This window comes from Penicillium solitum (assembly GCF_028829755.1).
Source record: "Penicillium solitum strain IBT 25940 chromosome Unknown utg000001l_segment0_segment0, whole genome shotgun sequence".
NCBI lineage: Eukaryota > Fungi > Ascomycota > Eurotiomycetes > Eurotiales > Aspergillaceae > Penicillium > Penicillium solitum.
Genome location: NW_027072121.1, coordinates 6,921,141 through 6,945,907, shown reverse-complemented (window position 1 = coordinate 6,945,907; position 24,767 = coordinate 6,921,141). Strand labels below are relative to the sequence as shown.

At 49.6% G+C, this 24,767-nt stretch overlaps 9 protein-coding genes across 9 annotated transcripts; 5 read left to right on the top strand and 4 right to left on the bottom strand.

Annotated features, from left to right (window-relative positions):
• Positions 1-350: 350 nt before the first annotated feature.
• Positions 351-1,868, bottom strand: hosA (histone deacetylase HOS2; the record flags this gene model as incomplete). The annotated part of the gene is made up of 1 exon (XM_040953230.2): positions 351-1,868. One exon carries the CDS (start codon positions 1,866-1,868, stop codon positions 351-353), a length of 1,518 nt encoding a protein of 505 aa, XP_040816100.1.
• An 874-nt stretch (positions 1,869-2,742) lies between these two features.
• On the top strand, positions 2,743-3,722 carry N7455_002635 (isocitrate lyase/PEP mutase family protein; the record flags this gene model as incomplete). The annotated part of the gene is made up of 2 exons (XM_040953216.2): positions 2,743-2,877; positions 2,940-3,722. The coding sequence occupies 2 exons, from the start codon at positions 2,743-2,745 to the stop codon at positions 3,720-3,722; spliced, it is 918 nt and encodes a 305-aa protein (XP_040816255.2).
• A 1,919-nt stretch (positions 3,723-5,641) lies between these two features.
• On the top strand, positions 5,642-6,697 carry aspf4 (allergen Asp F4; the record flags this gene model as incomplete). Its single annotated transcript, XM_040953325.2, has 1 exon — positions 5,642-6,697. The coding sequence occupies one exon, from the start codon at positions 5,642-5,644 to the stop codon at positions 6,695-6,697; it is 1,056 nt and encodes a 351-aa protein (XP_040816302.1).
• A 1,124-nt stretch (positions 6,698-7,821) lies between these two features.
• N7455_002633 (glutathione S-transferase family protein) lies at positions 7,822-9,253 on the bottom strand (the record flags this gene model as incomplete). The annotated part of the gene is made up of 3 exons (XM_040953353.2): positions 7,822-8,827; positions 8,895-9,033; positions 9,103-9,253. The coding sequence occupies 3 exons, from the start codon at positions 9,251-9,253 to the stop codon at positions 7,822-7,824; spliced, it is 1,296 nt and encodes a 431-aa protein (XP_040816224.2).
• Positions 9,254-16,825: 7,572 nt separating this feature from the next.
• N7455_002632 (uncharacterized protein) lies at positions 16,826-17,630 on the bottom strand (the record flags this gene model as incomplete). The annotated part of the gene is made up of 2 exons (XM_040953199.2): positions 16,826-17,343; positions 17,402-17,630. 2 exons carry the CDS (start codon positions 17,628-17,630, stop codon positions 16,826-16,828), a joined length of 747 nt encoding a protein of 248 aa, XP_040816284.2.
• Positions 17,631-18,632: 1,002 nt separating this feature from the next.
• Positions 18,633-19,685, top strand: zrfB (low-affinity Zn(2+) transporter ZRT2; the record flags this gene model as incomplete). The annotated part of the gene is made up of 1 exon (XM_040953387.2): positions 18,633-19,685. The coding sequence occupies one exon, from the start codon at positions 18,633-18,635 to the stop codon at positions 19,683-19,685; it is 1,053 nt and encodes a 350-aa protein (XP_040816242.1).
• A 598-nt stretch (positions 19,686-20,283) lies between these two features.
• N7455_002630 (uncharacterized protein) lies at positions 20,284-22,147 on the top strand (the record flags this gene model as incomplete). The annotated part of the gene is made up of 5 exons (XM_065604324.1): positions 20,284-20,427; positions 20,670-20,758; positions 20,826-20,977; positions 21,035-21,403; positions 21,456-22,147. 5 exons carry the CDS (start codon positions 20,284-20,286, stop codon positions 22,145-22,147), a joined length of 1,446 nt encoding a protein of 481 aa, XP_065462815.1.
• Positions 22,148-22,647: 500 nt separating this feature from the next.
• Positions 22,648-23,170, top strand: fkbp3 (peptidylprolyl isomerase family protein FPR2; the record flags this gene model as incomplete). Its single annotated transcript, XM_040953296.2, has 2 exons — positions 22,648-22,877; positions 23,005-23,170. The coding sequence occupies 2 exons, from the start codon at positions 22,648-22,650 to the stop codon at positions 23,168-23,170; spliced, it is 396 nt and encodes a 131-aa protein (XP_040816226.1).
• Positions 23,171-23,395: 225 nt separating this feature from the next.
• N7455_002628 (cytochrome b5-like heme/steroid binding domain-containing protein) lies at positions 23,396-24,487 on the bottom strand (the record flags this gene model as incomplete). Its single annotated transcript, XM_040953323.2, has 1 exon — positions 23,396-24,487. The coding sequence occupies one exon, from the start codon at positions 24,485-24,487 to the stop codon at positions 23,396-23,398; it is 1,092 nt and encodes a 363-aa protein (XP_040816151.2).
• Between the last annotated feature and the right edge of the window lie 280 nt (positions 24,488-24,767).

The window sequence follows — 24,767 nt, the reverse complement described above, 5'->3', positions numbered from 1 at the left end:
GTGATTTTTGCATTTTATACACTTAGGGCTTGGTCTTTTGGAGCTTTCTTATCAATCTCTCCGTTTACCCTTACCTTTTACTATGTAGTCTCCAGGATTCTGGCCTCTCTTGTTCACATCCATAGTATTGACTTTTGATCAAATTAATTTTGTGTCTTCTCTGTCCATTACTATACAAAGCTCTCCTAGAAGAGAGGGATATCACAATAGATGGCAACTACCCATGCCACCAAATATTACCATACAAAGACAACCGAAACTCCCCTCCGCTATCCGAATACATACAAAACGCCGCGTCAAACCATTCTTTGCTCCTGGAAGGACTTACCCATCAGAAAGCCGCACAAAGCTCATGAATACAGCTCTCCCCTGTATCCAGCCCCACGCTCCAGATCCCGCCGGCGATTAGGCCGCGGGATAGCACCAGCAGAGCCAGTATAGGCCAAACCAGAACCCGCCGCCGCCGAAGCCGCCGAAGCCACCGATCCACCACCCTCATATTCCTCCCTCTCCTCCTCAACCAGCATCGTCTGCTCCTCAATCTCCTTCTCGGTATCCTCACGCAAACCCAGTATATCCGGCGGGATAAAGCTCATCTGGACACTGGGTGCACCCTTGATATACCTCAGCTGCTCATGAACAGCCTCGACAAGGCCCTCGAGGTACGCGCGGGTATTCTTATTATCAAGCTTGCGCATCTCCGACAGGGGCGGGAAGAGCGAGTAATCAGGACCGAAGTGGTTTCGGAAGGCGACAGATTCCGGGATCGTGGGTTCGATGATGTTGTCTGCCTCGACCAGAATCGAGGTTTCGTGCGCCCATGCGCGGGAGACATTGCGCGGTGTGTAGCCACCACCGCCAACGACTAGCATAGGCATGCCGAAGGTCTTAGTGTATGCGACGCAGGCGCCGTGCGCGCGCACGTTCAGGTTGAAACAGCCTAGTCGGTCGCAGCCTAGACTGTCTGCGCCGCATTGCAGGACGATTGCGCCTGGTTGGTAGGTCTTCATGCATGCGCCGATTACCTCCTTGAAGAGGGCGATGTAGGACTCGTCGTCGATACCGTCGTTGAGTGGGACGTTGATGGCGTGGTGGGCGCCTGGGTTGAGCGGGTGTGCGGGGCCGGTGTCTTCGCGTGCACCGGTGCCGGGGAAGAAGTTATCTTTATCATATTTGTGGAAGGAGACTGTGAGAACGCGGTCGGTTGACCAGAAAGCCTGCTCGACGCCGTCGCCGTGGTGTACGTCGATATCGATGTACATGACGCGCGGGTGGTGGCGGAGGAGCTGGAGTGTGCCGAGGACGATGTCGTTGACGTAGCAGAAGCCGCTTGCTTCTGCTTTTTTGGCGTGGTGGAGGCCGCCGGACCAGTTGATTGCGATGTCGGATTGGTCGTTGCAGAGCTTGCGCGCGGCGTCGACGGAGCCGCCGGCGTATAGCGAGCAGTAGCTGTACAGTCCGTCGAAGATGGGACAGTCGTCGCCGAAGTTGAAGCGCACTACGTTATCTGCTTGCTCGGGTTTGTCTATGTCGCCGGGCATGATCTGTTGCAGGAAGTCGAGGTAGTCTCGCTCGTGGAAGTCGGCCATTTCCTCATAGGTCGCTGCGCGCGCGAGATATAGGTCCATGGCGTGGTGCATGCCGTATGCCATGACGAGCTGTTTGGTGAGCGTGAGGCGCCATGGCTTCATTGGATGTGACTGGCCAAAGTGGTGGGGCTCGACGGCTGGATTGGCGTGCCATGATACCCGGTAGCCTTTTGGACGAGCTATTTGTAGGTTCTGAAGCTCGGCGATGGACTTGTGGTCGATGGTGAGGGTCGGGGCGGAGGGCGGTGCATATTCCTGAACAACGGAGGAGCGAGCCATCGAGGCAGATATTGGTAAACGATCGAGAATCAAAGAATTAGCGCCGAAACGTTCATTTTAGATGGGATAAATGGAATTCGAGATGAGACCGGAGGAAGTTCATGACTAAGCAGATCTGCGGACCCCCGGGGCGGGGCCAAGGATCTTGCATCCTACGAGATTATATGAAAGGAAGGAGCGGAGAAATAGGAAGGAGCAAAGAAGGTATCGAGTTCAAAAATGGAAGAAGAGATTCCAAGGTTAATAATCATATGCCTATATCACCACTACATACTATACTGCGTCTATAGCAGTTCGGTGAAAATTCCAAGTAAGTGCCCCGCTTGAAGTACCGAAGCTCATACCAAACAGGACCAGGGTCTGCATATCCAATATTGCCGTACCGTTTGAGTTCCTCTTGTGGTAATTGTGGCATTGGAGATCTTGGGGGATCTCTGATATATTCCAGGGTTAATTCGCTCAATATCGCAACAATCGACATCTAGTAATCAAATATACACTGATTAATCTTCGCCGAATCAATACCGAGTGTAGATATATCTCCTAGGCTGCCTAAGTGCCTTGGAATGTTGATATAAAGATGATGGCATAAGGGAGCGGTATCGGCTCCGTGGCTCTGGATAAGTGGAGAGTGCGCATCATCGAGGGATTGTAATTGCATGAAAGGGCACACGAGTGGGGAAGTGATGGCCAAAAGCTTGTCACACGTGTCTGACAATGCCTTAAATGGGGTCGTACCTCCGGAGAGAAAGTTATTCGCGCAGCTCATTTTCTGAGGTGAGCGTATATCAACCCCCGAGACTTCACTTAGACAATAGCTATACGGATTAGCCCGGCAAGTCACTGCTATCTCTGTTAGTGTAAGACAACAATCATGGCTCTTCCATCGGCAGCAACCAGCCTGCGGCGATCTCTGCAGGATCCCCAGGTATTCATCACAGCCCCTGGGGTCTATGACGGAATGTCAGCACGACTAGCACTGGCCGCAGGCTTCGACGCACTATACATGGTATGCAATGCGAGAGATCGAGACATCCCCGCCAAAAGCCCCGAGCTGACACCCCCAATCAGACAGGCGCCGGAACAGCAGCCTCGGTACATGGCCAAGCGGACCTCGGAATCTGCACACTGAACGACATGCGGGCGAACGCGGAGATGCTAGCAAACCTCTCACCGCGCACACCGCTGATCGCCGACGCCGACACCGGCTACGGCGGACCTATCATGGTAGCCCGCACAACAGAACAATACGCACGATCCGGCGTAGCGGCCTTCCACATCGAGGACCAGGTACAGACCAAGCGGTGCGGGCATCTCTTCGGCAAGCAGCTCGTCGACACAGCAACCTACACCAGCCGTATCCGAGCAGCTGTGCAAGCGCGCGAACGCATCGGCAGTGATATCGTGATCATTGCGCGGACAGACTCGCTGCAGCAGCACGGCTATGAAGAGAGCTTGGCGCGGCTGCGAGCGGCGAGGGAGGCGGGCGCGGATGTCGGGTTTTTAGAGGGCATATCGTCCCGGGAAATGGCTCGCCGGGTTGTGGCCGACCTTGCGCCGTGGCCTTTGCTGTTGAATATGGTGGAGCATGGGTCCACGCCTTCGATTTCTGCGAAAGAGGCGAAGGAGATTGGGTTCCGTATTATCATCTTTCCTTTTGCAACTTTGGGTCCGGCTCTCCTGGCTATGCGGGAGGGACTGGAGAAATTGAAGCATGATGGCTTGCCTGGTCTTGATAAGGAGTTAACGCCTCAGATGTTGTTCAGGGTCTGTGGGCTGGATGATAGCCTTAAGGTGGATGCGGCTGCTGGTGGTGTGGCGTTTGAGGGTGGCGTGGATATGGGGGAGAAATGAACGGAGTACCACCACCTGCTATACCCGGTACGGGCACAGTTAGTGCCTCGACGGTGTATATATTTGTCAAAGTCGATTTTTGTGTGTGAAGGCACTGGCAACTTCCTCTTTGGAATATCGGTCTGTAATTGCCCAAGTGGTAGGATCGTCTCCACCAGTCGTATGGTTCGATTTTCTCATCCACCCACATTCATTACTAGGAAGTAGTTCATTCCTTGAAGAATTCGAATTATTCGGATCTAATTAAATTTACCGTTGAATTGTATAGAGCCATGTGGTTTTCTTTGGTTAGGGTAATTGACAGGCAGATTTAATTTCCCACAGCCAATAAGACATGTTGCAGATCGACCGAACCAAGGATCCCCGGGAGCGACCTTGGTTTTGTTTATTTACGACCCCAATTTTCTACAATTTTTCTACACTAGGGATCGGGTCTCAAGATTGAAGAGGGTCTAAAATATTCAGAGTGATAAAAGCGAGTATTCAAGGGTCTGGGTACCTGCATCAAGTGAGGAGTTTGCCAGGGACGGGTTCCTGCACGTATAGCCCTAATGTTTCAGGAAACGCCTGTGGCAACAAAATATACCCCGTATACAGAGTACCGGTTATACGGAGGATATAATATACGGTATATACGGAGGACAATGTTGCACTCCGTACAACATATGGAGGCTTTGAAAAGCCAAGCGCGCTTAAAGTTTTAGTAAGACTAAACACATGAAACCGCCTCACGAACATCCAGCCCCAGTTTGCCGAATTTGAAGGCCTGGATTCTCGGGGTGCCAGTTCCGGCGTGCCATTATATGGAGACAACCGGGAAGGAGACTCGTCATGTGGGTGGAGAATGGCTTAGACGCTACCAGTAAAGACAACAAAATGGGGGTGCCTTACAGAAAAAAATATCGAGGATCCATCGACCGCGTAGGGGGGTCTGGCCGCAGATCAACGGCAGAGATTCGCCTTCCTATGTGCACATCCGTGGATACAACTGATACGGTGAGGACAATCCTTATTAATTGTAACAGAGAGTGTAATGTAATCTGTCAGAAATCAGTTGGGTAGGGACATGACTGCCAAGTGTTAGTTGACCATTGTCCACGTAGTTGTCGTCGACGCGGTGGTGAGTTGTCCCCATTTAAGATTGCCTTGGGATTCGTAAGACAGTTTAGATCCTTGCTGTGGACTTCGCCGATTGGTGTATGTGGGGAATTTCGGATGATGGGGATAGAAGTTGTCTTAAAGTACAGGTGTGTAAGTTTGAATGTACAGCGTATAGGTATTATACAGAAACGTTGGTCAGATTGGTCATATTAAGACTCATACAACATAGATGTTGGGCTGTGATGAAGTCGAGTCATCTCATCGACATCGAGGTATCTAGCATTCCGATCGTACACGTGTTTGACATCAGGCAACTACCTAGGTACCTAGGCATACTCCGTAGAACAATAGGAATCCCAATAATAGGAATCATAATAATAGAACATAAATAAGAGAAGAATAGGAGAAACATCCTTGGAAAAACCCCCTTATCCCCAAGTAACGAGTACCTGCACAGCCGCGATGAGAGGCATAGTATAGCCAAGTACACAATACCAAGGGAATAGAGTCTGGGCCCTTGACAGCCAACCAATCAAACAGACGTAAAATCGCGCACGGCCAGGAACCGCCAGGAACCAGCCAATCATCAATCGAGCGCCCCTGATATTCTGCCCTGGTGGATCCTTTTTTGTTTTTGGGTTCAGGTCCCAGTCCTGACCCGTTGGTGTGTAACTTGGTATTGTACTAATAGTCCCCCCTAGTCCACTTTCTTCTCTTCTTCTTCTCTCTTCATCTCTCACACACATTCATTTGAATTGAATTTTCTTCTCTAGAGCTTTCGCTCAAGTCACTCCTTTTTCAAGTTCAATTCGCCCAAAATGCATTTCTCCAAATCTATGCTGTTGATGACGGCGCTGACCGCTGGGTCGGCTGTCGCTCGTCTTCACGGCCACGACCGCCGTCACGCCCACCCCAGAGACATCAAGGTCGTCGAGCCCGCTGTGACTGCTCCCGCCCAGGTTGCGGATGTTGAGAAGCGTGGTGAGGAGGTTTCCGCTGTCATCGATGGCAAGCTCGTCTCCTGGATCAACAACTGGTTCGGCGGTGATTCTTCCTCCGAGGTCGCCGAGTCTACCGCTGCTGCCACTTCCACTGCCACTCCCACCGCCGAGGCCACCACCTCCGTTGAGGCCATCTCTTCCGTCAGCGCCACCCCCGTTGCCTCTAGCACCTCCACCGCCTCCAGCTCCAGCTCTTCTGGTTCCAGCAACTGGGCCAGCTACCCCTCCAACGGCGAGTACTCCACCACCGGATTCGGTTCTTCCACTGCCAGCAAGCGCGTTGGCACCCTCGACTGGGACTACATCGGCAACGTCGGCAGCCCCTGGGGTAGCAACATGATCCGTGTCGAAGAGGACGCCGCCAGCGAGTACAAGCACGTTATCCGCTTCGAGAACGACAACTCCAAGGCCTGGACTGTCGTCATGTGGAACTCTTACGGCCCCACCGGCGGTCTGAACGGTTTCTGGAGCCCCAACAAGGCTCTGAGCTTCACCGTTGAGCCCGGTCACAGCATCTTCGTTGCCATCGATGACGACTCCCAGGGTGGTTGGGGTGCCGCCGAGGGTGAAGGTCTCCCTACCAACTTCGTCGGCGAGTACGCCTCCACCTGGGGTGAGTTCGACATGAGCAACTCCCAGAACGACGGCTTCTCCGGCTGGGACGTTTCCTGCATCATCGCTCAGCTCGCCGACATGGACATTGCCGGTATGCAGATCTGCAACCACGAGGGTGAGAAGTGCTCCTCCATCTCCGAAGGCGCCGCCAGCGTTGTCAGCGCCTACACCTCCGCCGACCAGGGTAAGCCCGACAAGGCTATTGCCCAGTCCGCCGGCCCTGTCCGTCTCGTTGTCAACCTTGGCTGGTCCTCTTAAATGGCCACGCCGTCTTTTTTTTTTTCTTTCTCCTTCCATTTCTAGCAATCCCCTCGTCTCTACTGAGGTTTTGTCTTTCTTGCGCAAATGGTTCAACGCCGAAGGTGTCTTTGTACCTTTCCCCTGATTTGATGTGTGCGTGCGCAGGTCGCTTGCCCCAGCAACCATCCTGGCCACACATCCTTCCATCTTCGAGCGGCTCTTCGACGGCTACCCTTTTTTTGCCGTTGAAGGGTTCATACATATCTTTGTCATGATTTGCCTGCTTTTGTCTTTTTCTCTGTACATATACCATCTGAACCATCTGATTTGAGAGTTGATATCGTTTTCCTTTTTACTTTCATCTAAGACTAGTTACTGTGTATACATAACTTTGTTGTATCTATCATTAAGCGCCGATACCTATGGATTTCTAAATATACCATTCCGATGTTTCATCCACTATTCCCTGTCTATTCGATCTCCTTGGTCCATTGGTGCCGGCTCCTGTTCGTCGGTCATAAACTTGAAGCAAACCCTTATCTATTACCAGGTCTCACCTACTCAAAAAGATGATGTGCATATGATCCTTCGGCGCTATATTGTATGTCTTGCAGACGCCAAACTAATAACCATGCCATGTGTGTTTCCGTCATGGGGTTGGCATATTGACCGATGGATCTAAATTCTGGACCTTCTAGACAGACAGGTCAACTCCAAAGCTTTAATGCGCAAGTCACAACTATGACACCATTTGGGCAGGTAAAATTTCAGTGGCCGAATTTACGAGATGTCAAGTGCACATTAGGTTTCGGAGGAATGCCGGATACATACAGTGATATCTACCGAAGATGGATACTTCCAAGGTTTTCCTTGAGCCCTCAACTGATTATCATCGCCAACAAAGAATTCTTAGATTCTTTCTCGGGTTCGATTATAAAGCTAACAAAGGAGATATTTCAAGTAGAGGACCAGATCAAAGACCAGCATTTTAATGTGGCGAGGAACCATGGGAACATCAACACACAAGTACAAAGGACAAAAACGCAATGCTATCGTACAGTCTTCGCTTTCACCCAAAATAGTAAAACAAAACACCGACCCCGTAATATCCACGGAACCAGACGCAATGACCTCTTCAAGGCTTAGAAGGCACCGAGGAAGTCAGAAGCAGACCCAGGATCAATCTGCAGCACACCCGCATCTTCCTCGAATTGCTCTTCTTCCTCGACACCCCCAGTCGAAAAAGAAAGCAAACCCACATGCACCATATACCCAACGAGAGCAGCCGTCCCCGCCACAGCAGTCGCAATAGAAAGCAACATATCCTTGTTACTAGAATCCGCATACGAAGACAGGACCTGCTTCTCCACAGAGCTAAACGCTGAATCAGCCTCGACGGCCTGCTTCAACCGTCTATTCTGGCGCACCTCGCGCAAGAACGGCGTGTTATCCGCCAATGTGCCGAGGAGTGTAGTCCCGACAGCGGCGACGGAAATTCGGTCCGGTGCGCGCCACGGCAGGGCAGCTGGCACTGTGGGCTGGAAAGCATGCTTAGCCTCGACGGGCGCGTCGCCGAAACAGCGACTGCGCATGCGCTCCGTGTAGGCCGCCAGCAGCGGGGCCTTGGCGCGGATCGCGTCGCGCAGCCAGGGGAAGGCTAGATCCGGTACGAGTGCTAGCGACAGGTAGCCCAGCGCGACGCAGTCCAGTGAGGAGGGGTTGTTGTTGTCGTCGGCGGGGAGTAGACAGGTCTTGCTGCGGGCGAGCATGGCTTCGAGTGGCTCGAAGAAGTCGGCTGTTAGGGCTTCCAGGCGGAATTGGTTGGTTTGCGCTGTGCGGCCGAGGAGTTTGGAGACTGTGTCGCGCGGCTGCTGGATCAGGTTGCTAGGGATTTGGCCGGATGCTACGGCGGCGGAGTGCTCGCGTTTGCGCTGGTCTTCCATCGCTTGTAGGTCTAGCGAGGATAGGCCGAGGTGTTCCGTGCGGGTTTTGGCGGCGGCGTGGAGCTTGGGTGGGAGGATCCATTGGTTTGGCCATTGGAGGAGAGAGCCGTAGGCTGGGGATGTGTTGGCGTAGTAGTTCTGGCTGGTTACGTAGAGGTAGAGGTCGATGAGGGATTGGCCGCGGGATTCGATGAAGGAGGAGAAGCTGGAGGGAGAGTTGATGGTTAGTGTTTTGTGTTCCTTGCGCCATTTTAGAGGTAGGGGGTGCGTACGCGACACTATCGGCCTTCTGCACGTCGTCTAGGTTTTGATCCAGGTTCCATGCTCCCTCCGAGTATTGGCGGAGGTAATCCACGATATTACGGAACCGGCTCACCCAGACAGAGCCATTCTGGAGAGCGGGGAGCTCACCTATTCGCAAATGACTTATTAGCTATCTGATTCTGGTGGTGCTTTTTTTGTTCCGGTCACGTCACTAACCTGTTGGGGACACGGAAGGATCGCTACTCGCGATTAGCTCCCAAGAGTCTTTAGGGAGGACCTCGGAACAGTATGCAATTGCAGCAAGGCATTGTGCATCAATTGAGGGCAGGGAAAAGGCCGGGCCCCATACATGCAGTTGTAGAACCATGGTGGCTTTGCCCTTGGAGGAGAAGGGACAGCCGTGATTGATTTGGGCGGCCGAATCACGTGTGTTTATCCTCGGTTTCTTGACCTGGAGATATTTGGCTTCTACTGACTACAAATAGAATCTGTTTATTGACATCAATCAAGTTGTATATGGTCTATATCTGATAAATTCCTCTTAAAATACAATATAAATTACTTTCTATTCTTCAAAATAATTCGTTCTCGTTTAGATATGTACCACGATGTATAGCTACATGTACCTTCCACAGCCAAATACCATCTTCAACGTCCCCGAGTCAAGTCAAAATAGAAATAAATAGGACTACGACAAGGTGTCGCACTAGACCCCAAGTTTTTGGAAATCAGCAAAAAAGGCCAACATGTGGCTTGAATTACGAGCTAGGCAACGCCATTTCATTCCACCCAAATTATCAACAAATATCAACAATTAGCTAACGATATCCTGTTTGGGATAGTTTTCAAATGCCCTAGGACCTACCTAGGTAGGTATGTTGTATGGGTTTCTCATAGGAGCGAATCGGATATATCTTCCACTTTGGCCCCAAAGTATACCTCGACTGGGTACCGTACTCAGGGCATCAGTCTCACTCAGCCCGGGCAAAAAGTATTGACGTCAAAGCTCTACGGGCATCAGTCGTACGACGCAGGGCATCTAGAACACGAAGAGCCTCAATATTCACCGCCCCTCGTAGCATAGCCCAGAGAGCTGAGAACCAGCAATGGCGCCCAACGCATCTGTTGTATACCGCTATTTCTCACAAGGTCCGTCTCTGCCCAAGACGTAATCCTTGGCCATATACCTACATAAGTACATCACGAGGTTGTGATTACTCCATAATCTCCGATTAGAGCGATATACCCAGCGAATGACCTCATCTCGCGCACGTGGCTATACAAGCCAAGGATGACAGCCACAACCCTGCCAACCGGTGCCTTAGAAGGTTCCAAGGTTATTTTTCATGAGCACAGACATCTCCTAGGGCCTGAGACATATTGAGGTCAAAACTCCATGATTCATTGATTTGATGAAATATGGAGATTGTCAGGGCAAGATCCGAGAGCCTTGGGGCCAAAAGCTTACTTAGGTCACTTGACCTCACCAAGATGGCCTAGCTTACTTCCAGGTTTGGAATAATTGGAATGAAACAAATAAAAACAAATAAAAAAAAGTCAATCTCATACAATCCATGGAAGTGCCATGGATAACCACGGATAGACGAAGTGTATCGGGTTGAGGGGTAGAGGCGGGGGGAGAAACCTTGGAACACTATCTGCGAGATCTATTGGACACAGATTGTCAGGGATTTCTTCAATGACGACAACATGCAACTGTATCAGTCAAGTGATGGGCCAACGGCTACCGAGGATCCCGGCACGCCCGTATGCATTTCTAGGCTATTGTAATCATAGTCTAGTGAACATCGAAAATATTTATCCAAATCACTGCTCAGCTGTGCTATCGATAATTGACTAGAAGAAAAAATAATGTCGAGCATGGAACATTTGCTGGCGCAGCTACTGTACCTAGAAATACTCACAATGAGCTAACCTCCATTTTGTTGTAGTTGTAATAGCACTCACTGAGGTGTATGTAACTCCATAGGGCATGTACCCAATATGGCTAGCAAATCCCGAAGCGCTCGGACGGGACCAAACTCGTATCTTTCTTCCTTATTTCTCCGCTGGGCCGTTTAGCGTTTAACCGTTGATATTACGAGCTAATTATATACACGCTAGGGATGTTGCCGGTATATCCTAGACTCCAACTTCCCGTGTTGGGTGTATATATGCATGTAATCGTTTTGGATAGTATGGTGTGATTTAACGTCAGGTTTGGGTCGGGTGTAATATGGAATACCCAATCGATCCGAGCGGTGCGGCAACATGAGATGTACACAGTATACAGCCCTAGAGACCGCGCAGGTATGCATTGAGCTGGATCCGGCAAATGCGCTGTAAATCATGATGGGAGGCTCGATAAGGATCGCGTCAGATCGGTGCTACTTCAGAGCTTATGATGGAAGAAGTGCATGTACAATATGCAGGTCTACTAAATTGGACTACCGACCAATGAGTCATATTGATGTGTAGATTCTAAATCGCTCGTATCTGGTTGATTTGCGGGTTAAATATGCGTCAATTCGACTACCGCGACATCCGCCCTCCGTGACATCCCTGCTAGCTTCAGTGCTAGTGATTTTTCTGCGGGATGCAGGCTGGTTAGTGAAACGGGCGGTCAGGTGGGTGTCACCCGCAGTCCCCAGTCTTGTTTATGCACGACATATGCATGGACCGTAAGCAATTAATCAAATGAAACGTTTTAAATAGATAAAAAACCAAATTGCTCTGTTGGGTATACTAAGTCTATGATACATGTCGATTCAGATTCGGCCAGATGCAGGAGAGAAACGAAAAACCGGAAAAAAAAAAAGAGAAAAGGAAGCCAAAAAAAAGAGAATTAAAAAAGCATCCAAACAGTCAGGATGACAGGTCACAGCGGCAGACAAGAGAAAAAGAAAAGAAAAAAGGCACTGTGCGCCCAAGTCAATGACGCGTGAGCGACGGGACGATCGGAAGGCAACCCCAGTTCATCCTAGGTACCCAGATAGGGGGTTGTGGACAAATTCGGATCGTCCAATTAATGTGCAGCGGCTGAGCAACTGCACCCTTCTCCACATCTGCGCGTCACAGATGGGTCAAGATCGAACAGGTGAAACGAACCCCCGCAGAAAACAGGGGGAGCGTGATCAATACTGCCCGAGAGGTGAAATGAGACAAAGAGCAAGAAATAGAAAGGCTATTAATGCGCGTCGGGGGGATAGCAGCGCCAGCGCTGGGTCCCATAGCGAGCGAGTAAGGTTGCTGAAGAGCGAGGGAACAAAAAAGTAAAATGAAAGAGAATCCAAAAAAATGTCCGAGGCCCACTTGGAGCAAGTTTTTCACCGCGCGCATTGAGCTGTGGCTAGCGACGCATCGTTGAATTGAAATGCCAAGTGACGAGAATAGACGGTGGAAGAGCTGGTGCTCTTTGTGTTGTCCATCCCAAGCCCAACTTTAAAGAAGGGCGTTCTTTTGTTTGGGCGGGACATGGTGGAAATTAGGTGTTGAAGGTCCGAATCGAAACAAAGGTTCGCAGGTGAGAGCTGAAACTAGGTCGAAGTCGAAGTCGTGATATCCATGCTGAAGGGTCCAGGTCGTGGGCGGATCTGGTGGACCAGAATGCGCCGGTGTCATCATGTTCGTTGAGGGGAGGGGACTGTGGACTGTTTATTTCGGCAGTGGAGGCAGAGGGCCCTTAGGAGGAGGACCGGGGCATGGAGGGAACTGAGAAGATCCGACGGAAGGCATTGTGAATGGTTGGCAGAGTTGAAAGGTTGGAAGGTTGAGAGTTGATAGTAGTTGTTCAGGTTGACAACAGACTGGAATAGACCAAGGAGCTAGTAATATGTAGCAGAATATGGTGCAGAGTAGAGTTGAGTGGATGGAGAGAAGAAGGGGAATAAAAAAGGTTACCGGAGCAGGATTCTTATAGAAATGAAAGTCTGCCCCCCCCCCCCCCCCCCCCCAACCTTTCCGTTCAACCGTCACTAATTACAGACTAAATTAGTCCCTAAAATCCCCATCGAACATCCCTGCCATGAACAGGAGGCTGAGTATCCACCTGATCTGACGTAGGGAATTAATTTATGATTTACTTGCTCGAATTAACCCGGTGGATGAATAATACAACCCCAAGTGGGAAATCCAATGGAAAATTCCCATTTTTTTCTAGAAGCTCCCCACTACAACATGCTTCTAGTGTGGCGCTGTGTGCCTTCCTGTGAACCACTAGTGGAGGAAGAGAGTGGAGGGAAATGAGACATAGTAATCAAACATATATGCCGTGCAACCTCACTATATACATCATACAGATGAAAGTCCAGGGTATATGGCCTAACTAATGCAGCTATTAAATTTCTGCTCAGGTCTCACAAGCCCCCCCTCCCCCCTCTGTATGTACAGTAAATCATGAAACCACGCGAGATGACAACTGGTACAGGGCAATCTCCCGTGGGCCCACCAAGGCTCCATAGGGACGGTTCCTTGATGCGGTGAGAACGACTTTTTTTTCTTCTATTTTCTTTCTTTTTTGAATATTTCTTTTAGTCGTATAAACTGTACTCCGTCACTGGAACATGATAAACGACATAGGTCCAAGCACATTAATCCTGTATGACTCAATAGGAGAGAACAACAAGACATTGGGTTACAACACGTGCGTGCATGTTTGCAGATCATAAGAGAGAACGAAGGGAGGAGAAAAAAAAAAGCAAAGAAAATAAAATAAAATAGAAAAATAAAAGGCAAAGGTAAAATAACATTAGGAGATTATCCATTCTTTTTTCGCTTCTGTCGATTTAGGGTCAAACGGGATGGCCGATTCGTATTGATTACACACTAAAAGGGCGTGACAGCCGAGTTCCCAGAATGCTGGGATTACAGAATAAGGATAAGCCAGTTCATCCTATAACATATGCATTCCTTCCAAACTGATACGACATATCATATATATCCCAAATATGCTAACTTAGCCAGGCACATATGCACATATGCACACATGTATACGCCATCCAGATAACAACGACCAGAGTGATACGGGATCAGGGGCCAAAAAGAAAAGGTGATAAAAAAAAAAATTGAAAAAGAAAAATAAAATAAAATACAAAACAAAACAAAATAAAATAAAATAAAAAATAAAAATGCAAACGGCAGGGTTAAAATCTCGAATCGAGGACCCATCCTAAACCGTGGTTTTTACCCGTGCTACCAAACCAAATAAAGCCGTGGTTGAGACATGCAAATGCAAGAATAGAACGAACCCTTTGGGGGTAATACATATATGAGTTCTTTAACTTCTAACAGGTTTCGCTTTTAGTTCTCCGCATGTACGGAATATGTTGTATGGCACTTCGGCTATTATATCATATTATTATATTGCGCTCCGTACTCCGTACCTTCTTATCTTTCTAGTACTATCTACAACATAATGACAACATGTAATAATACAAACCAAGGCCGATTTTTAGGTCGTTTTGGCGTATACCACCATCCCCCGCGGAGTACAGAGCCGATTAACCTCCGCCTATAGAAAGTGTGGCTGAGGGTCCCTGGGTAGGATCGTCTTGCTGCAGAGGACTGTGCATTGCACATCGTCATTTTGAAAGTATGCAGGATAGGGTTGTAGCACATCTGGAGAAAGATGGATCCCTGTATACAATCTGACCCCAGCCCTCATAATTATTGGCTAATAGTGAATATTGCATCGAGAGGGGTTTGTCCAACTTCCCCCTCCCCAATCTCCCTAGTGGTTGCATTGTGCACATCACTGGGCCTTAGGTTTCACGGTGGGAGATCTACTTCATCCCTGGTGTGGCGTTCATGGCATGATCGCTATAGGCAGCGGTTACTTGCTCCTGTTGGATGTGTGTGGTGTGAGCATCTTGCGTAAACTGGATGTGTGTGGTGTGAGCATCTTGCGTAAACTGGATGTGTAAATGTATATAACGTAGTTACAGACTACTACTATGTACTACTTACTTGAGCAAATTCTCCAACTTCGGGATGTTTACAGTGTTCCCCGGAAATTATCTGGGGCCTAAAATAATGCAATGGTTTCCCGTTACATCCGCCATGTTCCTTAACATTGGAAAAAAAATTTATCACGACATTTGGTAAATTCAGGCAGAGAGATTATTGCATTAGACATATGATTATACTCCGTACTTCTGTAGGAAATATATGTAAATGTACTCTGCCCTATATAGTAATACCGTGCTAATGCTTCATATGTATGTATGCCCTAAGTGCGGGTATGTATACAACATACAACGGTACCGCTCGGGATTTGCAAGACCCCGCAAATGTTCAAAGGGGCAGGTGGATTACAAATGGCATGGGAATAATTGGAACTCCATACGGAGTACTCCGTATATTAAAAACAGCATAATTTGACTACCCAGCTTATGGCGTCCGATAAAAAAAAAAGGTAAGGTATTACGGAGTACCCGGGAGTACAGAGTGGGGTGTCAAGTGGCAAACATATACGGAGTATCCATGGATGGAATTTATGCGACCACACGGGTGTACCTGAGCTAAAGCCCGGGGAACCAAGAAAGGGGAAAAGAAAAAGTGGGAAAAGTGGCAAAAAAGAAAAAGGAAAGAAAAAAAACACATGGGAAAGAAAACTCTACCCATGAACTAGCGGTCCACAAACTTCCAAGGTTCAATAAACGATCCCACTTAGGCAAAGTCTACTCCACTTGGATTCCATCTCACCGTTCCGCACCGTTGGAAAAACTACTCCGTACTTGGAAGTGGAGTTGCGATTTAGGAGTGTCGGAGATTTATAACCTAAGTTCCAAGGTTCTGTTTTCTAAACAGATCGGGAATTTGCCCCCCTGATCGTAGCACGATCGGTTTGAAATACTCAAATAGACTGTTTATTGGCTGTAGATCTAGAGGCCAAGGTATTCTAAAGAACGATTCTGACGCTTAGATATATACGCCGAAATGATACACAGTATAGTCAATGGAAAAAAAATTAATGTATGATTTCTATTAAATTTTGACACTGGAGGATGCTCATAGCCCCCTGAACCCAGCACATCGGGACTGAAATACTTCTCCATTGAGGTGTTGGGGTCACGGGACGAGATGGAGACGGGCTGTTTCAAGTAAAGCTCCACTTCAAAAAATCTTCTAGCTTGGCTTCTGGAAGCTGCGGCCCGAGGTTGCGAGAGCCCATACCACATGGGGTTTTCAGATTGGGTGGAATCGAAATGTCTCCGAGGAAATTGGAATGTGTGAGATAGACTGGTTTCATGTCCTTGTCCGTGTTGTCGTAGAGTATCATGAATGCGACCGAGACATGTAAACAGAAAGTCGTGAGTGGGAGTAGTCAAGTTAACATCACGCTATGTCTTATGGCATGCAGATCATCGAGATGTCACTGGTTGCATGCGCCCGGGGTTCCCGTGGCTGACATTTTCGTCTCAGCGGCTCTGTCTACCTGACATCGTGCCTGAAGAAGTCATCTGGGGAGTATGACAGCCCGCCACTTGTGTAACCTGCCTGATCCTTGGTGACACCAACCTGCCGATCACAGCACCACACAGTGCAAATCCTGTCGCGGCCCGGTAGTGGGAAGATGTTGTGCTCTCCTAAGTGACACCTAGCCTCGTAGACCGGAGTCGACGTACCGCGTGACATGAGTCGCCAAGCCCATGGTTTTACAAGATGCGACAAAGTCTCTGACACAGTGTTTGCGACGCGGGCAAATTGAAGCAAAATCTTGTGTCGTTTGCAGGGGGTTGGAACAAAATACATCACCAATAGTTCTGGCGGTGCTGGCGGTGTCACCGGGCCCTTTGCGACTGATCATTCCACCATGGCTGCCCACATTACGAGGTTGAGAAAGCTTATCCGTAAGCAAGATGTCTGTCCACGGGTCGGCCATATTGAACATTGCTAGGTCCATAGGTCCATAGGTCCACACTTGCTGACCTATCTTGGATCAATCGTCATCAACAGAAGCCTGAGCTTGAGTTGAAATCCATTCTTCCATCAGAGGTTGCCGATTTGACTCAGATACCCCCGCACTTGGTCTGGTTTTGTCGCCCTTGCGAGTGATCAACAGACATAACACCCATCCATGAATATTAAAGCTCTCATAATGGGTGCTGAAACGGAGCTTCTTTTCGTCACTACCAGTCGTGTCTTCGGGTGGCACCTGGTCTTTCCTAGTTGTCCGGTTTCTCTTGCTTGACCGACGTCCGTTCCCCATCGCAACTTCATCCTCGGATTCGGGAATGTTGTGCAATTCCAGATCAGCCTCACTGTCACTCTCGATCATAATTTCGCCATCTGCCGAGTTCACCAGGTTGGCAGTCGTATCCCCTGAGACATGGTCTGGTTTCAGCTCCATTCCCAAGTCTCGATCTTGGTTTTTCTTTCCGTGGAATGTCTTATTGCGTGTGAGGAGCGAATGGCGGGTGCGGGATTCGCGGAGGAAGATGGCCACTTCGAATTCATCTACGTAATGTGTTAACATACCTGGTTCGTTATACGGGGGATATCGAGGGGTCTATACCTTCTGCAATGACATCCTTGACCGGCTTGCCCTTCTTACGCATGAACAACCGTTGGTTCTCTTCGCGCAGCTTCGGAAGGACCAATGGTCGAACAGCAGCGATGACGCGAGGCAGGACAGGATCCCGGGAGTCTAAGAGCCATCGTGAATCAGATGGAGATTCCAGATAAATGCGACATTCCAGCACTGAGTATTTGCTAATGCGAAGGTATCGTCGAATGGGAGCCATGTTCGAATGTATTGCGCAAGGGCGTGGTCAAAAGGCTTCCCCGATGACCTCAAGCTCATACCAAGCGCGTTTGCCGCCGATCCTCCGATTGGCGATAGAGACGCGTCCAAGGGCTGAAAGGACTCTCTCCTCCCTCTCAAGGGGCCTGTCAACCACGTTTCTTCAAACCCCTTTTAATCATTCCAGTATTCCTACCCTATTCCATCAAGAACAAAAAGATGGCACATCCACACACATTGGGACACAGGAAGGACCTTATCACCTGTCCACGTGACTTGATCGCCGCAACCGTAATCGGAGACCCATGAAATGACTACCAAGGTCCTCAACACGCTAGTCTCAAGTATCGGGTACTTCCGGCTACACCCACAACTGTATGGGTGATCAAGTACCCGGTACCAGGATAATGGAGTGTAAAACTCCATCCTTGACGTCTTCGCGCTCCCAAGGTCCCCATGGATCCCCTCCAGGTCCGCGGATGATTAATATAATCAAGATCCTGCAAAATCTGATTCGGTCTTGATTCTGTCCATTTAAAGGAACTGATTGATTTATTATCTCTATATCGGCTGAATTTTCCGGCCCCTGCTCCCAGGGTACTCATTCTGACTAGAAAAACCCATCGAAAGTCTGCACCGTGCGACTTCACAGTGCGACTCATTTACACGAGCAGTTAAAAGAAGAAGAAGAAGCCTTTTATTTCCTTCTCGCTATCTTCTGTTCAATCAGTATCCACAAAGTGCGACATTGTCAGGATCTCCTGGTAATTTCATGCATGGTTAGTGGACTAACTACGCATCTCGCCTACCATCGAGGACCTTGGGGATTGCGGTCAACTAGCCTCCCACACACCCCCCGCTGGAAGTTCATTCGTCTCATCTCACCTTAATCACAAATTCTTCTCTCCTCCATTGGGACACTTGCACCCTTGTCTACATTTCTTCTTGTATTCTGTGCACTTCATTGGTTCCCACGGACGTTCTTTTGTCCCACCTTTACAGAATGGAATCCTACTCCACCCTCCTCAAGCGCGAGGATGCTTGTGAATCCGGAAATGAGTTCGACGGCCGCATGGGCCTGCGGATCTCCTCCATCTTTGTGATCATGGTCGGCTCCATGTTTGGTGCTCTGTTCCCCGTCTTTGCCCGTCGCTTTAGCAAGAAGGGTGGATTTCCCAAATGGGCCTTTTTCATCGCCAAGTACTTCGGATCTGGTGTGATCATTGCCACTGCTTTCATTCACCTGCTGGCTCCCGCAGAGGAGGCACTTAAGAACGAATGCTTGACCGGCCCAATTACTGAATACAGCTGGGTCGAGGGCATCATCCTCATGACCATTGTTGTCCTGTTCTTTGTGGAGCTGATGGTTATGCGTTTCTCGCACTTTGGCCAAGGCCATTTGCACGATGAGGAAGGCAATACCCACACTCAACTCGACGATCACTCTATTGTCAACGAAACCAATGAGCCGAAGATTCACATGCCAGGGGAGGACCACCTTGGTCATACCCGTGAGCATCATGATAACAGCGACTCCGAAAACGACATCCAAGCGACTGAGGACTACGCCGCCCAGCTTACTTCGATCTTCATCCTGGAGTTCGGTATCATCTTCCACTCTGTCTTTATTGGTCTCACTCTTGCGGTGTCTGGTGCTGAGTTCACTACCCTTTACATTGTTCTTGTCTTCCACCAAACCTTTGAAGGACTTGGTCTTGGTTCTCGTCTGGCTACCATTCCCTGGCCCAAATCGAAGCGCAACACTCCCTACATCCTGGGCTTTTGCTTCGGAATCTCGACTCCGATTGCTATTGCTATTGGCTTGGGTGTTCGAAACAGCTACCCGCCTACCGGCCGAACTACACTCATCGTCAACGGTGTCTTTGACTCTATCTCCGCTGGAATTCTCATTTACACTGCCCTCGTTGAGTTGATGGCGCATGAGTTCATGTTCAGCCACTCCATGCGCAAGGCTCCCATTCGCGATGTGCTGATTGCCTTCTTCCTTCTTTGTGCCGGAGCTGCCCTCATGGCGTTGCTGGGCAAATGGGCATAGAGGCATCTGTTGCTTCCGTGATGATGGGAAAAAAAAATCTGGGAACATCTTCTTCCCAATAATGCGTCATGTCTTTGCTTTCTTTGCCAAAATCTTCTATGAGGGTCAGAAATCGTTTCTGCATCTGTGATACCCACGGGGTCCGGGCCAGTTTTAGCCATACTCACATCCGGCGTTACTTTAGCGAGTTTATCTACTTAAGCCGATGAATGAAAAACTATCAGAACCATTCAACCAGTCATGCAGTAAATCAATAGATAACATGAACTAGTAGTAGACCTAGATAGGCCTAGCAAGGTCGATCTTATATATTTCCGTATATGTAACCCACGTGCTTTGACATCACGAGACATACCAAGCCCAACTCTAAAGCCAACCATAGATAAGCCATTGGCTTAATTCTTATTGTACGCTTAACCATTTCCACCGTAGGGCTAGTTCCTGATAGGGGCCTTCCCCGTTCCAACTTGTACAACAGGTCGAAAATGAAATAGGTAGCAGATTACCGGGGGTGCTTGACCCCCTTGATCCCTCCAGTCTTATCTGAAAGGACCACAATTCAAACCTCTCCCAACCCCATCTCTCAAGGGCTGTCGAAATGACCTCAGCACGAAGCTTGACCGCGCTCCCTGGGTGCGATGAGTCCAAGGCTGCGACTCAAGACACTATCGACCAAGTTGGCCCTACTCATTCATCGGGTACATCGCTAAAGCAGCAGAGTCTGTCAGACCTCTTCACCATTGTGAGTGTCTCATCCTGGTCTATGCATGCCAGGTTATTTTCTGCTTTCCCTGCACTCGCGATTCAAGTCAGCAACCAATAGACTGACTAACTGGATATTATTCAATAGTTTGCAAGCGGCTTTGCCCTGATCAGCGATGGATACCAAAACAATCTAATGTCGGTCGAGTGATTGCTCCCATGCATGACTATGTCTAATCGTGGAACACCTCACAGGACCATGACCAACGTCCTCCTTAAAAGGAATATCCCAACGAGTACACCAGCACCGTCAGCACGCGCGTTTCAAATGCTCTACTTGCCGGCGAAGTCATTGGACAGGTTGTTATTGGGTACGGACAACACACTACTAAAAGTTAGGGCTATGGAAAGGTTCTGACGACTGATATACTATACTAGACTGACATGCGACTATCTCGGTCGTAAGACCGCTATCGTCTTCACGACTTTTATGATTGTCATCGGAGGTATTCTAGCCACAGCCTCGCATGGCGTTACCATAAATGGCATGTTCTGGATGATGACGGTTGCCCGTGGCGTTGTCGGGTTCGGTAAGTAAACCCTCAACGACATCATCCCGGTTTGATTATTCTACTAATTATCCCCAGGCGCCGGCGGCGAGTATCCGGCCTCTTCAACTTCCGCCTCGGAAGCAGCAAACGATCTAACCCCGAAGCACCGTGGTCCGGCATTCATCATGGTAACCAACTTTCCCCTGTCATTCGGGGGCCCATTCGCAGTTTCAATCTTCTTGATCGTACTCTTAGCCTGTCAACAGTCCCACTACAGCACCGTGTGGCGGGTGTGCTTTGGCATAGGATGCATCTGGCCGCTGTCGGTGTTCTACTTCCGAATCCGCATGCTGAACTCAGTGTTGTACAGACGTGGAGCGATCAAGAAGCACGTACCCTACATGCTCGTGTTGCGGTATTACTGGAAATCATTGATTGGGACTTGCGGTGCTTGGTTCCTCTACGGTAAGAGAGCTCCCCAGTACTCTTAGAAGCACGGAAATTATAATATGTTCAGACTTCGTCACTTTCCCCAACGGCGTCTTCTCCGGTACAATCATCTCCTCGGTCGTGCACGACGGCACAATTCTGAAAACAGGCGAATGGCAGCTTCTCCTCGGTGCAATCGCGCTGCCGGGTGTTGTCCTCGGAGCCATTCTCTGCGACCGCCTTGGTCGCAAGCCCATCATGATGATCGGCTTCAGCGGATACCTGATCTTTGGCCTAATTATCGGTTGCGCCTACGACCGCATTACTAAAATCGTGCCTCTCTTCGTCGTCTTCTATAGACTGATGCAGAGTTCGGGCAATTTCGGTCCGGGCAATATTCTCGGTTTGATCTCGTCTGAGTCGTATGCTACCGGTGTTCGGGGGACTTGTTACGGGCTCTCTGCGGCTGTTGGGAAGGCGGGTGCTGCTGTCGGTACGCAGGCATTTCAGCCTATTAAGGACCGTCTGGGGAACAAGTGGACTTTCATTATTGCTGCTATTTGTGGCATCGTCGGCATCTTGGTTACTCTCTTCTTTGTGCCTGATTTGACGGGCGAAGACTTGAGGGTGCGCGATGAGAAGTTCCGTGCTTATCTTGTTTCCAATGGCTGGGATGGCGATATGGGAGAGGATGATTTGAAAGCGGCTGCCGATCAGGTCATGGCCCCGGGTCTTCCTAATGGTGATGATAAACTCGTAAACCAGACGGTGAAGGGCTAGAATGGCTTTCAGCGCACGGCAATCATCGGTGGATGGCCGAAGGCCCGGAATGGGAATGTTATGACATTCGCAGATGAGCTCAAAACCAACAGTTGTTCGGATCTCAATTGTTGAGGTAGAGCCACAGTGGGATATCCACATAATCGTAGTCAATAATAACATAAAATCTTCAAATACCTCAAAAGGATACAACCACTAGTTATGTAGTTACAGCCACCTATGTACGTATATATCCAGCCCCTGCTTTATTTGGTGTCTTTACTAGATGCCAATTAGCCGTCTAGTCCAGGAGAATTGGTGAAATATAGATAATAAACAATAAATATCTTCCAAGGTTGTACCTAATAAATCCTTGATTGACAACCATGGACGTAACTCCAGGGCTTGAAGCTTAAAGCACAGACCAACGCTAAACCTCGGTCCCATCTCCGCCCATCTGTCCACATCCCCAAACTCCTTACCTCTCCAATTCCCCCTCCAATCCACCCCATAAACACACAATGCGTCTCACCTCCATCCTCGTCGCAGCCCTGGGCTCCCTGGCGGCGGCCGCCGAGCTCGGCATCGAAGTAACCCACGCCGTCGAGTGCACCCGCAAGACCACCAACGGCGACGGAGTTGCCATGCACTACCGCGGCACCCTGCAGTCCGATGGATCTGAGTTCGATTCCAGCTACAAGCGCAAAGCGCCCTTGACATTCAAGCTGGGTACCGGTCGTGTCATCAAGGGGTGAGTTGGAAGTTATCCGGGACTGTTTGAAGATGTCAATCGTGGAATTGCATACAAACTTCCCCCCATTATCTTTGGTTATTAGTATGGAAGCTAGAGGCTAATTCGTTGTGTTCGTTGTATACAGATGGGACCAGGGCTTGCTTGACATGTGCATTGGCGAGAAGCGCACGCTGACTATCCCTCCCGAGTTCGGTTACGGCAACCGCGGTGTTGGCCCTATCCCCGGCGGTGCGACGTTGGTGTTTGAGACCGAGTTGGTTGGTATTGACGGTGTGAAGGATGAGCTTTGAATTAGCGGTTTTTGATACTTATCTATGTAACTCTCTCTGGGAGGAGTTCTGATGACTAGGCCATGATATCCGGCCAAGAACAAATATATATACCTTTTCGAATGCGAGTTGTTGTATAATATAGCAGCAGGGTATCTCATTTCTATGTGGTAAGATGTACACTGTATACAAACCGGCTGAACGATTACAGCAAGGTAAAACAACGATCAAAAAGCGAATCAAGTATTAGTCCATCGCATCCAGAGCATTCTCAGTCTGGATATCATGCTCCGAAACTAGAATTCCGATCAGACACTCCCCAAGAATTCCTTCCCAGTTGACCCACGGATGGACTTCCTGGAACAGCTGTGCAGAGTCCTTCCCCGCGCCACGGAGCAGCTCACCCTTCCCACCTGGATGGTAAGGGGCGTAGGGAGAGATATTGTACACCTTTCCATTGTACGAAGTCCAGGCATCGCGACCTTTACGTCCATGGTACTCCTTCAGCATTGATGGTGTGACCCGCAATAGGCCTGGGGGAAGGCCTTCGCCGCGGAGGTTGTTCTTCGGATTCGCAGCTAGCGCTGCCCAGTCAAGGGGGGAGAATCCTGGCTGGAGAATCACTTTGCGTGATGACTTCTTCAGGGACACTTGTGTCGGAGCGAGGGTACTGTTGCTAAGACGGCTGCCGCTGCTCGGTGGGCCCAGGCCGCGCTGAGAGGCGGCCGCTGATGGTGGCGGGCCAAGGGAGCTGCCACTGAGCCGTGGGGGTTGGAGCGTGCTTGTGGGGGTGAGACGGTTCGCTTGTGTTGCTGGTCGGGGCCGTGGCACTGGGGGAGGAGGCATTAGGGAAGAGGCGCCGGTAGTTGTTGCCTTCGGCGGGATGGGTGACGGTTGTGGTTTCGGAGGGGGTGCGAGGGATGGCTGTGGTGGCGGTTGGAACTTTGGTGCGGCATTATCACGGGTTGTGGAAGATGCTTGCTCTGCTGTTCCATTCACGGGCTGTGAAATGGACGGCATCGTGGCGGGCTGCGATGTCTTGCTCTCGCCGCTGTCTAGGCTGAATGTGGGGACCGCAAGGACGGGGAGTGGTGCGCTCGACGCCGAAGCCTTGGGTGTGCTCTGGGAATCCTCCTCCTCTGTCTCTATTGCTGGCGTCGAGACCTGTGACCCATGCTTCCGTTGCACGGGCTCGTCTGTGGTGTCAGCGGCAACCGGCGCGCCGGGTTTGGGTTCCGGAGGGGCAAAAGAACGAGGTTCGGCCCAGTTGCGAGGAGGGTAGCGGTAGAGAAAGTAGCCTATTGTTGCTATTAGTACACCCGCGCCTACCCAGCCCATGCTGAACTAAATCTGAGATGCGTGGAAAGTGAGAAAGTGAGTTCAGAGGGTGTTCCTGATTAGAATTACGATCTTGCAGATTCGCCGAGGAAATTGGCCCGTGCGCGATCAATGGAAGATCTATGCGGCATTCAGGGTCTATTTGCTAGAAGCTTAAATACTATTTGGGTAAAGGATATTTCAATGGTTTGGGTGATTAATTAGACTCATCCAAGTGAGATATTTAAAATAAGAGGATTTGCTACGCTACCTGTCCCAAGTGCTGGGGAAAAAAAGAATC